Raw genomic sequence first — 13,786 nt, 5'->3', positions numbered from 1 at the left:
CTGGCAAATGAAATTTCACTGCAATTTATAAATAAAACTAACAAGCTGTTTTTCTTTGAATGTTGATAAACCAATAGCAGATTTGATCCAAAATATAAAAAGTACGAATGAACCAAATTAGAAAGGAGGTTAAATTAACATGAGAAAAAGACAGTGGGACTGAAATGAACTATAGAACTGTGCCATCTCCCTGAAGAGGACAATGGGCTCTGCCTTACTCCTCAGCCCCAGACCAACTGCAGTGACTCGTTATTACCTCTAGGATAGGAATGTTATTACCTCTCCCTGGCTTGGATTATGGGAGTCTTGCACTCCCCACCATAATGCAAACCAGGCCAGCCTGAACCATAAAATCTGGTCAAGATGAGACCCTGTCCTTACTCAAGAACTTGGTTTCCTGTAAATCTAAATATCTAACTGCACAGTATTAGTAATCAGCTGTAGAGGCTGAAGGAAACCTGTCAAAGGACAGTCTAGAGATGCAAGCTCAGAACACTCTCCTTAGTTCACTTACACACACAACCTGCCCACCTTAGCTGATCCAGTTGTGGGGCTTTGTATTTACCCAGAAAATTACTTTTCTGTCTTTAATGATATAAGATGATGCACTTGATCACTTAATGTTATGCACATCTTGTCAGCCTACTTGGCTGGTTCCTTCTGCACAAAAAACAAGTACACAGTCATAACCCCCAGCTTCTGGCCCCACGTGGATCTCAGTCCTGTATATTTTCTAATTAGTATGTTCTCTGGGTGACATTTAAAAAAAGAGACATACAGATTTTTTTAATTACTAAGGAATGTCAAGCAGCTATATAGGAGTACATTTGGTGGATAAGGTACTTAGATTATTTCTTGCAAGAAAACATGGCAGGGAGCAAAAGAAACAAAGGCCAAAGTGTGGAAGGCATTGAAAAAGTCGCCCAAGAATATCCCCAAACACCAAATATTACTTGAAACCACCAAGTTTACAGTTAATCGTTTTCAGAGTTTCAGAGAATAATGATACCCGTGTGTGTGTGTGTGTGTGTGTGTGTGTGTGTATGTGTGTAAATTCAAAAGTAGCCTTCTTGCATGATAGGATTCTTTCCTGATACACATGAAAGATAATTATAAGACAATATCAGTCTTTATATTAGTATGAGAAAGCTTAGATGAAATTCAGTGGTAAATTGAAAAGATTATGCATTGTTATTGGCAAGAGTTTAGTTTAATAAAAGAAAAACTTTTATTAAAAAGTTATAGTAGGTGAAGTAATTAAAAGCTATATCAATTTGCCCCAAAAAGTATATCTAATAGAATTAGAACCTATTTTTTCTAAAACTTAAAATTTGAGAGATGCCCCCAAAGGCTAATATCTACTTTATTCCAAATGGTTACATAGTACTTAATAGAAAAATGTTTATAAGCAGATTGCTTATGTCCAGAAACTAAATAAGTATACTTTTTGAGACTGTGCCCTTTAATTTTTGTACTGGAATCCGTGACATTTAAACAAGGAATGCAATGAAAAAGGTAATCAATGTTGGAGATAAAAAAAATTTTACATAGGATTTTTTACACAGAAAATATGAAAAATCAAAATGAAGTTTAATTAGAGATTATAAACTAGGTAATTAGGTTATTTTGAAATTTATTTTTATAAGCATCATTTTGAAGTGTTGTTAAATTTTTTAGTATCTACTGCTGTATAACAAACCACCCCCAAAATTATGGCTAAAAACAACAATAGTTTATTATTTCTCATGATTCTCTGGGTTGACTAGGCTCAGCTGGGTGGTTCTTCTGCTCCATATGTTCCTAGCCAGGGTCACTTAAGCAGCTGTGTGCAGCTGGAGCTCAACTGGATCTGGAGCATTAAGGAGACTTCACTCAACCTGTCTGTCTGGAATGGCTGAGGCCTAGTGAGACCCCTGCCTTCAGCAGAGTTGTTGTATTTATTCATATGGGACTTAAGGAATTAGAAGAGCAAAGCAGAAGGTCTGTGATGTCTTAAGGCCTGGTTTTGGATGTCCCAGAACATTATATTCACCACCTTCTATTTAGGTCAAAGGAGTTCACAAGGCCAGTATTCCAGGGTTGGGAGATAGAATCTACCTCTTGATGGCAGGAGTGGCAGGTGCATACAGGGAGGGAGGAGTTGTTGGCAGCTGTCTTTGCAGACAGCTCTTCACTGTAATAGTCACAAGACACCTTAGATACATCAGTAAGATTGAATGAACATGTTCTTTGAGAAGTAAACCATCATCAGAATTATGAGAGAATGCCAAGGAACACTTTAATATCGAAAAGTCTTAATATGTAAGACTAGAAATGGATAGAAAGCTTCATAGTAAAGATGACAGTTTTCCCTGAATTAACTTGTAGAGTTCATGCAGTTTCAAGAAAAATAGTTAAAGAACTAAATTTGCCACCATTTGGAAAATAGGTAAACGATATTCAACCAAAAGTTCTATTATAACTTAATAATAATTTAAACAGCATAATAATTCAAAAATAGGGTTAAGAATTTTTGAAGATTGGGAGGCCAAGGAGGGTGGATCACGAGGTCAAGAGATCGAGACCACCCTGGTCAACATGGTGAAACCCTGTCTCTACTAAAAATACAAAAAAAAAATTAGCTGGGCATGGTGGCTCAAGCCTGTAGTCCCAGGTACTCGGGAGGCTGAGGCAATAGAGTTGCTTGAACCCAGGAGGCGGAGGTTGTGGTGAGCCGAGATCACGCCACTGCACTCCAGCCTGAGTAACAAGAGCAAAACTCCATCTCAAANAAAAAAAAAAAAAAAAACAATTTTTGAAGAAAAATTAAGAGTTCAGACAGAAATCTGAATTTAAGAGTTACGTAGGAAAGGAATTTATGTAGTCCATTTGGATTTAGGTATTTTAAAAGTCAATTTTAGAAAAACTCAGAGTAAGATTACCGTTTTGGAAGCAAGATTATGCTTTAATTATGGAGTAGTGAGAGAACATACAAAACGTAATATGGTCAGATAAAGGTATTTAAATATTTAGATCTTTTATGAACCTGAAAGAGAATGTTAAAAGAGGAAATAGTGGATGTTAGGAAAAGATTTCTAAAGAATGTGTTAGGTAAAACCAGGATACCTAAAGTACATAAAGGAACTTACCCAGCAAAAAAAACACCAAACCCACAGTAAACAAATGATCAAGGCATGTGAATACAAATTTCACAAAAGACAAATGCACAATAAATAAGGTGAAAATTGTTCAACCACACATGTAAATTTAAAGAATAATGAGCTACCAGCTTACACTTTTTGAATATGAAAAATGATACAGTAGCTCTGGGAAGCTATGAAAAATACTCACAGCTGGTATCATTATAAAGATTATAAAGTTATCCATCTTTTTGTTCAAGCAATATGTTAATATGTTACTAGTGCCAGAAAACTGTACCCACCTTTTGACCAGAAATCTAATTCCTGAGAATTTGCTGACAAAAAAAATTAATAAAAAGAATTTAAAAGCTTCCAATAGAAAATATTATGCATTATTAAAATTTTATTTTAATAAGTGATCAAGTAACATATCTCTACCCAAACAGCTATTATTAAAAAAAAAAAAAAAAAGTCCTTCATAGTCTAAGAAGGCAAAAAGTAAGTAAGTTAGATTCCCTGTGCGTCCCCCATGGTGTGAAGGTCAAGTTTGAAAAGCTGACTGAGTCCCATTTTAGACTTTGTTTTAATGTATGTGGTTCTTTTGTTTGGTGGAGGGCAAGATGTATCCTTTTTACATGTCAGAATTCCTACGTAAAATTGACTGTCTATCTAGTTCAATAAGATCATCGTTTTGGCACCCTGCAGTGCTTATCATACCCTTTGTTATGCAGAATCATGTCAAGTTTGGGGGTACCTGATGATGTATATAATGGCTTTCATCCCCCCTTAAACATGGTAATGGGAACAAACCCAACTAGAAAACCTGGCTGTGGGTCAAACTGAAGCTGGGGAAGGGAAGTGCAGTCTGTTCAAAAGCTCTAGGATTTCGAGTAGCTCTCATTCATCAGAGTATCAGAAAGAGGCAGCTGCTATGTTTTTAGCATTTGTTGAATGGATAATGTTGTTTTCAGTGAACATAGGCTTCAAAGGTAAAATGACCAACTAATGATCTTAGACTCTGGATTCCATGTCCTTGCCCCACGAAGGCCTGCCCTCCTAGGTTTCCATGCTTTCCCTGTTGGTGGTGGAGATCGCCATCTTCCTATAGCTGTTGGGATGCATGTATGTGTGTGTGCTCCTGCACAAATATGAATGTGAAAGACACATGCAGAGTTAACAATTCACATGCCAGGCACCACTGCGGCAATGAAATGCTCCACAAAGCATATTTTCCAAAAATTCTAAGTCTGTATCTTTAATTTGTTGTGTTCTATAGGCCCTTGGTTTCTTAAACAGAGCGTAATAAGCATCATTTTTTATGATGAGAACTTTTTCTATTATGAAGCTTCAGCTTAAAGTTGATAAAGTTGTTATAATTATTGATATTTGACCACTGTGTGTATGAGAGAGAGAGAGAGAGAGAGAGAGAACAAGTATAAACAAAATGTGAATTAATGGTAACATAATTAGTGGAAAAAAATGGAAAGAAAAATGACTACTACATGGATGAAAAATACAAAGTCAAATTTGGAATAGTAAATCCATTTAAATTATCTCACAAGTAAATTAAAATTGTTTCAGGCCAATGCAATAGTTGTTTCTTAAAGAATAATTTCAGGACTTTTTCTTGTTAATTACTCATAGGCAGATACTAGACCGTTATCTTTCTACATGCATGGATAAGCTTCCAAAGGCCTAAACCAGAGAATTTTAGGTGGAAGATAGTACAGTGCAGCTTTTTTTTTTCCCTTTCCTAGTGGCCAGTTAAGTCTGTTTTCTGCAGTGCAATAAGCATAGGTGTCAGAATCAAAACTTTTAATTTTCTACATGTAGCTACAAAGCCCTGCTTTGTCTTTAATTTGCAGTTCTAACAAAGACATATTAGAACAGCATTGTGGAAATAGGTTTAATCTAGCCTGGTACTTGAATGTCCCATTTGAAATGTATCTGGGGCAGGTACTATTGTTCTATTCCTCACCCTCGACAGACATGACGCATTGATCAGGCCATTCACCCCCACCGATCCAGCCTTGGCCTTATGTTATAGGTGCTGTAGGCACCCTAGACAGGGTCATGGGAGTGACTTGCAGTCATCTGTTTTGCCATCTCAGCTCGAGGATATGGAATAGCCTGTTGACTTTTCATCTTCCTGTTTAGTGCTAAATGTACTAAAAATAAGAAGGTTTTTTAAAAGATTATTTTAAAGGATGGATTGTTTTGTGTGTCAGCCATACCCAGTGTTCCACCTTAGCCAGATCTGCTTGCACTGGAAAGAACAGGAAAGAAAACAGAAGAGTCTACACATGTGGAATGCGGATGATTGGCTCTGTACCAACGGCACATGAAGTTCCTGCTCTTGTGCCTGTCTTTTCTGATTGTTTTGTTTGTGCCTTTTGGTTCTATCTCAGTAATCACTTGATTATTGAATATTTATCATCACAGAAATAAGCTGTAGGGGCATAAAGCTTCCACTGGAAACTGTCTCTAATATTAGCTATTTTATAAAGTAAGTTCGCGTCTATACTTAATCAAGTAGCAGCATTCTGTTTGTATTTCAGCCGCCCAAGCTTTTCCAATCCAAAGTGAAATCCTGTTTGTGAAATTACATTGCTAGCAAAACTCTCCTTTTGGCTTCTTGCGTCCTGACCGGTAGGACCTTGTTTCTCCCCAGGGAATGTCTGAATGACTGCTGGTAGCAAATTCTGATTTGTGTTAAATATGTGGGTGTTTTATCAATTAAGGTAAAAACAGATGAAGGAAGCTGAGGCATGTTCATCCATGTGTTTAGACTTGACCATCAGACCCAAATATATTAAGAAAGATAGAAAGGTAACTGAATTATTACTGGCTTGCATAAAATGAGGGTGAGCCAATGAAACTCTTACACAGTTAGACAAATTCTTTATCCCTTTTCTTTTCCATTTCTTTTCTGGTCAGTAAAGTCACCATGGAATAAAAAATATATCTCCTAATGATTTTTTCAAATGTGATGTGTTCCCATATTCTGGGCCCTTTACAGAACAGAGGGTTGGTTATGTTGGACACCACTGCAGCCCAGGCCTCCCCTCCCCGTCCCCTAGAGCAGCTCAAGCCCAGCCAGGATTCTGCCCCCAGCTCTGCTGTGCACATCACATCATATGTAGAAGTTGGCAGGGCCCCAGTTATACTGTTGATCTTAATTAAATTGCAAATTACTTTAGGCAAAAAGCCTACTATGCAGTACCAAATTGGTAATATGACTCTCTCTCAGGAATGTATAGTTACAGAATGTTTATCATCTTACAAAAGATTTGATGTATGGAGCTTTACAGAAAGGTTAGTTGAAAGATGTCTGCCTGCCTAGGGCAGGTGTGTTAGCAAAGGGGGTCACGTGGATGGAGAACTGATCAGTAGCTGGGTGCACTCAGGAGGGCCCAGGCTACTGTCAGGGCACTGATGGTGCCTTTGGCACTATGACCACAGCCTACAGCCTTGGCTTTCCTTCATGTGTCCTGGCAGCTTCAGTGACACCATCCTTTTTAATTAACTGGAAGTGTATGACCTGCCATAAAGCAAACAAGCAGGTAGTCTCATTAGGAGCCTCTTCCAGCAGCCAGAGGGAGGCAGAGTGGGGTAAATTAAGAACAGAGCACCCCTGACACAGACCCAAGTGCAGTCTCTCCAGCATTAATCAGTTCACAGGAAAAGGACTGCCATAGCACTGACACATCTGCTATGTATCTCAGTTCCTACTGTAGATACATACATGTCCTCAGAAACCAGAGAGACTCCAGGGAATTGGGTGGCGTTGGGGGGTGATCACTGAATAGATTGCTTGGTTCTCACTTCCATGTGGTTCAAAAACAGAATATTCTTCTGCATGCCATTCAGCATTTCTGAAACTGTTCTTGGTCAGCGCTCAGCCCCCAGAGCCAGGCCAGTCTGGCACTCATTCTTAAGGCTATTCTATTCCCTTTCCTTCCTACCTCTTAAAACATTGAATGTTAAGTTCCTAGTGCCAAAAATAGAAATGTCCTTGTGCTATGATAAGGCATTGTAGTCATACGGATCATTAGTACTACTGCTGTAAATACAGTGCCCCTCGGATCTTCCTTTAAGAGTTTCTAGTGAGATTACTTAGCTAGTCTCTCTCACACCTCTCTCTTTGCATTTGTGGAGTGAGTTATTTAAGTAAGCCCACAAGTGTGGTGTATGCTCATGGTCAGATCCATGTGTATATGGCATACCATGTGTCTTTGTTGTACACTACAGCCCTGCTTCCAACCAACAGTGAAAACAGACATGCAATGTGTTATCTCATCGCATTGGCGTTACATGATACTGGCTCTCAAGGGTTTCCCCTGGTCCATCAAACACACCCACACCCTGTACTTCACAAAACCACATTTTATGAAAAGCCTTGTGTGGGCCCCAGAGATTCTCAAGTACAGAGAGATACTTCTGTTCATAGGAAAATTCTAAATCTTATTTCAGGTCTTGACTCAGATGAAGAACTGGGGCTGCTCTGTCACCACACGTCCTATCTAGGTGATTGTCTGGGGCTGCTCGTTGGCTCCTGATATCCTGTGACCTTTTCTGTATATTTCATGTGTCTGCACGTCTGCATGGTTATTCTCGCTCTGAGGGTTGGGGGTGCACAGCGGGACATGTGCCCTGGCTGTTCTGTCTCAAGAACCTTCTCCAGGTTTGGGGAGAACTTGAGAGAGAGGTCCCTCTCCTTGGTTCTGTCAGTCGAGTCATTATCCAACTATTATTTCATGCATAGCCAGCAGCTTTGGCATTCCTTGGGATGTGGAAAGAAGAAAGCAAATTGGCTTTAGCAATCCCGTGTCTGCTAATTGTCCCCATGGCTGTGATGTGCGTAGGCTATCCAGCCCAGAAGGACAGCCAATCTCCATGCTTTCTCCTTCTCAGCAGCTTGCCTGAATTTATTTTTCTTCGTTTTGTTCCAAAACAAGGCAGTAACTGATTTGAAGGGGGGGGGAAAGATTTTATTTAGCTACTGCATTCCAACAAAGAAACATTGCCTTGCAGTGATTACTAACCTTTCTTTCTGTGTGTGTTTCTCCCCTCCCCAGACCAGAGGGTGGCATCCTTCTGCACCCTGACAGATATGCAGCATGGGCAGGACCTGGAAGGGGCCCAAGAACTGCCCTTGTGTGTAGATCCAGGCAGTGGCAAAGAGTTCATGGATACAACTGGGTATGTGAGCCCCTGTGGACCCCCTGCCCCTGCTGTTCCAGGCATGATTAGCAAAGATTCGGCTAACTGGCTAACCTTGAGCCAGGCAGGCAACCATATTCCACTGTGCCCTTTCCCAATCCTGAAGAATCCAAAGAAGGGACTTGGCTCCCTGCCCTGCTATTGGAGACCACACTTGGCTGCATGACCACTCTGCTCCATGGGCACACCCTGCCTACCAAGACTTGTGACCCTGTGCCCACGATGACTAGCCTCACTGTCAGAGAGGTCAAGAAGGGGCCTCAAGGTCAGCGTCTGCTGCCAAATTACTGCAACAGCACCAGGCAGGGATAACTTGCTGATTGGCCTTCCACCTGCCAAGCTGCACATGCTGACCAGCCCAGGGCATGGCTCCTCCCAGAACTTGATCCTTGATCCGGCCTCATGCCCTCCATTGAAATATGTTGGGAACGCCCCACTCTTTTCCCTATATTTATGACATGTTCATTCCCCATAAAATGTGTGTTCTTTACCTGTGTCATCCATTCTTAATTCTAACTTCTGTATGAACTGAATATAAAAGTTGGAATTAACTTCGTTAACTTCCATGTTCACACTGGTAATGAGCTGCATAATATTGTCATCGTTGGGAAAGGGAAATTGGGGAAATTGATTACTTGGTTCCCAGGACTTCATTTGGGTCTACCTTGTTGTGTCAATTGGCTAAACTAATTTAAATAATGTATCTTTTGTTTTCCTACCAACCTTTATATCTATAGAGATTCTGAATCTCTTTTTAAATCAGCGAAGTCCCAAAATGGGCTTTGCACTAGAGCAGCAATATGGACACTTTCCCAGTCTGACATAATATAATATATCTGCTTGCTGGGCTCTAAGCTCATGAAATAATTTTTTTGAGTGTAAACTTGACTAACAAAAATGCTGAATTGACTCTTGAGTTCTAATTCTATACTTATTTGCTAGGGAGCGTTCTCCATCAACACTGACGGGTAAAGTTAATCAGCTGGAATTAATTCTTCGACAACTCCAGACCGACCTTCGTAAGGTAATCTATTGGATGAGCATAATCAGAACTCTTTCTCCTACAAAATCAACCTTTTGTAATGACTACATATAAATTGAAGAAACTCAGGAAAGGAAACTGCCCTACACAAACCAATAATAAATAGAAACAGATGCTCCTGAAGTCTCACTCCATCTGCGGACCTGCAGCTGATGTATTTTATTTTGCGGGGTGCAGGGATCTTGACGGATATGAGTAAACAAGGATGAGCCTGTGGTGTGGCCAGTCTTCACTGTGAAGTAGAAGCATGGTGGGCCAGCATTTTTTAATTCAGTGAGTTATCAGTTGCACCAACTCTGTATAAGGACCTCAGAGGAGTCCATTGTTGCCAGGAAGCCTGGTCTCTCTGAGTCCTGTCCTCTGCCCGAGACAGCTTCACAGTACTCAAAACTTCTGCTCCATACATCAACCTGCGCATGGTCCGTCCTCAAAAGAAATTAAATCCTGTATCCTGTAAATACTTGCCGAGCTCTGTTCCATCAGCCCTGTTCCAGAGAGCCACTTGGCTGTCCAGGGAAACAGAATGGGGTGCAGTAGCGAGCGGGAGGGCGTCACAGAAAGGTTTTTGTTGTGATGGTTTGGTTTGGCTTTTGAAGGAGGGAGAAATCGTAGCTGGTGAGAAGCTGAGGAAAGGATTCAGTTGGGAGGGAAATCATGATGAGGGTGACGAGCAAGTGGGTGGAGTTCTGATCTAGTCACAGTGAGGGAGCTGGGCTCGGATAGGAATAGGGTCAGCTCACACACAGTTACCAGAGCAGAGCAGAGTATGTGTGTGTGCGTATGTGTTCATATATGCATATGTTCATTCACATACACATAGTCCAGACAGAGATGTTGGCAAATTTCTCTGATTGTTTCTTTTTTTTCCTAGTTATGAGCTGAGAGTGAGTGGTGGGCAGGAGTACAAGAGCTTTGTGGATAGAGGATACAGGTGTACCGCAGCATGTAAACCATCAGGTAGATTTAGGAGACTTGCCAAACAAAGCTAAAGCACATTTGAATTTGGAGCATAAGTTAAAGCGATTTCTCTTTTCCTGGTTGTGTGTTTTTTCCCCAGCTTGGGTGACCAGTTGTCCCAGTTGGCCCGGGATGGATAAATTTTCCAGGATATGGAACTTTCCGTACTAAACCCAGCAAAGTCCCATGCAAGCTGGGGTGGCTGGTCACCCTATCTCAAGCTGCAAGTGTAGAATCGTTGGAGATTTGAATTTAGCCAATATTAAGGTTTAGACAGGAAATCAGGAGGAGAGAGAGAGAGAGAGAGAGAGAGAGAAGGACCCTGGGATGTATACAGGGCATGAATAAATCCAAGGACCTAGAATCCAAGCCAGCTGAAGAGAAATAATGTCACTGCTGGGGAATGGCTGGGGACGGGGGTGTTGATGGGCAGTGTAAATAAGAGTAAGATTGATAATATTGATGAATTCTGTCATTGCTGGAGGAGTAGATACTGGAGAATTTATTTTTAAAAGCAGGAGGTGGTGACCAAGAAGTAGGAACTTGAAACTTTTAGAAAGATGTGCAGTCATTGACAATAACATGGTATAGGGTGTGGGCATGACAGTGGGAGTTGAGGAGGGCTGGATTTGAAGGTCACTGAGAGAAAGCGATGGAGAGGCTGAATGGCCAGAGTGTTAGATGGAACATCTCAGTGGATTCGAAATCATCAACACAGATGATGGGGTGGGGTGTGGAGAAAAGAGCAAATCAGGTTCTAGAATCTACCCTTAATGATGGTTGCAACTGGGGGTACAGTAGATAATTGTAGCCGGCGGCGGGTAGCAGGTCTCATGACATAATGGCACGTTTTCCAGAGGAGCTGGAATTGTAGGAAGGAGCAGTGATCCGGCCTGAGCAATGGAGAATGGGCTGTCTGCCTGCCCGACCCCTGTAGTGAGCTGCTGGGGACAGTGTCCTCAGGAAGGAGCCAGGATTCACTTAGAGCATGGAGAGGGAGGGATTTCAGGAGGAGAGACTGAGCGTGCACAAAGTCTTCATGGCAGAATCCAGGTTCCATGGGTCACAATAAAAGGTTTGCAGGGATGTGGAGAGGTGGGCAGCCAAGTTGCAGTAGAGATGTTCTGAGCTGTGGGACTCAGACTCTTGGGAAAGAGAGTCGTGGTGAGGAGTGTCCAGGGAGTGTCAGTATCCAGGGTGGACTGCAGGTGCTCCTTACAGCGAAGTGAGTCACCAGCTGTGATTCAGGCCTCCTCTGGGGACCAGGGTCTTTCAGGTCAGTGGCCAAACAGGTGGTATTGGGGAGGGCCTCAGAAGGGATCAGGAAACAAGGAAGTCTTGAGGGCAGGAGCGGACATGCCACCGAGGGTGGGGGCGTCCACTCACCTCACTCTCAGTGCTCCTGCTCAGTGCTGGCAGGTGGCATCTGGTGACATTAGCGGTTGAGTTAGATTCCATTACAAAAGTACCGATTGTTACAATCTGACGATGACCCCTCTATCCATTTAGGGGAAGGCATCCTTTTCAGCAGGTGGGGCCTGAAACTGGTGCTGTATGTTTTTTACTGCTCTATGTTGGAAACTCCAGATGTGATTCTTCTGAAAATCTTGATTATTTTTACATAGTTTTTAATGGCAGACTTTAAGGGTCATTATGGAAATATAGTATAACAGGAAAGTTTAAGATGGAATGAAAGACCTAAGTACATATTTTATTATAAACATATGTAACAGCTATGCTGATACCAGTTTTTTACTTAGAAAGCTCTGTGCATTTGTCAAAGGATATTACCTTTAACCTCACTGTCTCCCATTTTTGGATGGAGGGTAATATAAACTATGATTAACCCCTTCCATCTTAGCACCCCTTGGGAGCAGAGTGGGATGAAAGAACAGGGTGTGTGGAGTTGTTCATTCCCATCCCTTTGTCAACAGCAGGATCAGGCAAGTCCTCTTACTGAACAGAGCCACCCTTTCTCCCCTCAAAAAGTAAATAAGTAAAAATAAGAATAAAAGATTCTTATAGCCCAGCTTAGGAAGAATGACCATTTCTGTCAGTCACCATGACTCAGTTTGTTTCTACTCTGACCAGGAAAAACAAGACAAGGCAGTTCTCCAGGCAGAAGTGCAGCACCTGAGACAGGACAACATGAGGCTGCAGGAGGAGTCCCAGACCGCGACCGCTCAGCTGCGGAAATTCACAGAATGGTTTTTCAACACCATCGACAAGAAATCTTAGCCAGTCCGCACCTCATCAAGGGACTGTTGGGAAATGCCTCTTGTCCTTTGAAGTCACAAACGTGGTTTTTATGTGTGCTTTCAGCCAATCGTAGATGTCTTTGCTGTTCCATTCTGTGTAGCACCATTCACCACAGCAGGATAGGGAGTCTCGACTCTTTCTCGGTAACCACAGCAGAGAGCAGCACCGATGTGAAGATGAATGAATGTAACTCCTGGTGTGAAGATGAATGTAAATCCTGGCGATAGTTGAGACCTTTTTCTTTTAGACTCTGCTAAAACAATGCTCTGGCTTGGTTTTATTTCCTATATATCAGGTGACCTGGTAGAGACGTAAAGCAATTTACCATAGTTTGGGCTTTAGTATTGTAAAATAAACATGAAAACAAATAATCAGACATATACTTTAATGTTAAAGGTGCTCTATTTTTTTGGATGTACAGTAGTTTTATTTCCACAGCCACATTACCATAGCAATAAGAAAGGAGGCATAGTAAATAGTTGGAAAAGCTTTGTGGGGGGATTAAAAAAAAAAAAAGCACTGATGTGTTTAACACTAGTTCAAATGCAGTTACCTTAGAGACTTATTTATTTGCAGGAACAAATGGTGCCTGAATATTAACAGTGTTCTGATTTTAAAAAAAAAGATACATATGCCTTGTAAATGGCTCACCGAGTTGTCAGTAGTCACTTAAAATCTTAGTTCACGTTTGTATAGTTGTTCTGCTGGAAAAAAAAGAATGAATCTGCTTACTCACTAGAACTTCCCTGTGTGCCGTGAGCCAGCGGAACCACTGGTACAATGCCAGATTTGTTTATCTTTGTACAGAAGCTTTGATGAAGTGTCTTGTATTTAACACCCTTATTTAAGCTTATTTAACCTTAAATTGTTAATTTTATAAAATTGGGTTTGGCCTGTACTACAGTGAGGGATAGAGGTAGCTGCAGGCTCAGAAGAGACCGGGCTTGCACAGATGAGACCGAGAAGCAGGGTGAGGAGATTCTAACAACTGGATGCTGCTAGTAACACGTTGTTTGTATTGCTTTACCATTTTTAACTGTTATATTTGAGATGAACATACATTTTGCTTTTTTAATAAATGTTTAAAAGAAGTCCACATAAGAAATGGTGTTGTCAGGTGACTGTAGATTTTTTATGATCTGACATATGAACAACCTGACTGTATGTGAATTTATTTCAGGTCATT

At 41.2% G+C, this 13,786-nt stretch overlaps 1 protein-coding gene across 3 annotated transcripts in view; it reads left to right on the top strand.

The window, feature by feature from the left end:
• The window catches only part of SIPA1L2 (signal induced proliferation associated 1 like 2), a 230,429-nt gene extending 217,216 nt beyond the window's left edge, over window positions 1–13,213 (top strand). For 2 of the 3 annotated variants that reach the window (XM_037737792.1, XM_017526547.2), the window contains exons 19-22: window positions 7,593–7,646; window positions 8,198–8,321; window positions 9,285–9,366; window positions 12,433–13,213. In XM_037737792.1, the coding sequence (XP_037593720.1) occupies window positions 7,593–7,646; window positions 8,198–8,321; window positions 9,285–9,366; window positions 12,433–12,579 (407 nt within the window). In that variant the 3' untranslated portion in view covers window positions 12,580–13,213. The remainder of the gene's footprint in view (window positions 1–7,592; window positions 7,647–8,197; window positions 8,322–9,284; window positions 9,367–12,432) is intronic. The other variant, XM_017526549.2, reaches the window with a different exon arrangement.
• The last annotated feature ends 573 nt before the right edge of the window (window positions 13,214–13,786 follow it).

Source organism: Cebus imitator, unplaced genomic scaffold (genome assembly GCF_001604975.1).
Source record: "Cebus imitator isolate Cc_AM_T3 unplaced genomic scaffold, Cebus_imitator-1.0 Scaffold42, whole genome shotgun sequence".
NCBI classification, from domain to species: domain Eukaryota; kingdom Metazoa; phylum Chordata; class Mammalia; order Primates; family Cebidae; genus Cebus; species Cebus imitator.
This window is presented reverse-complemented; position numbering and strand designations above follow the sequence as displayed.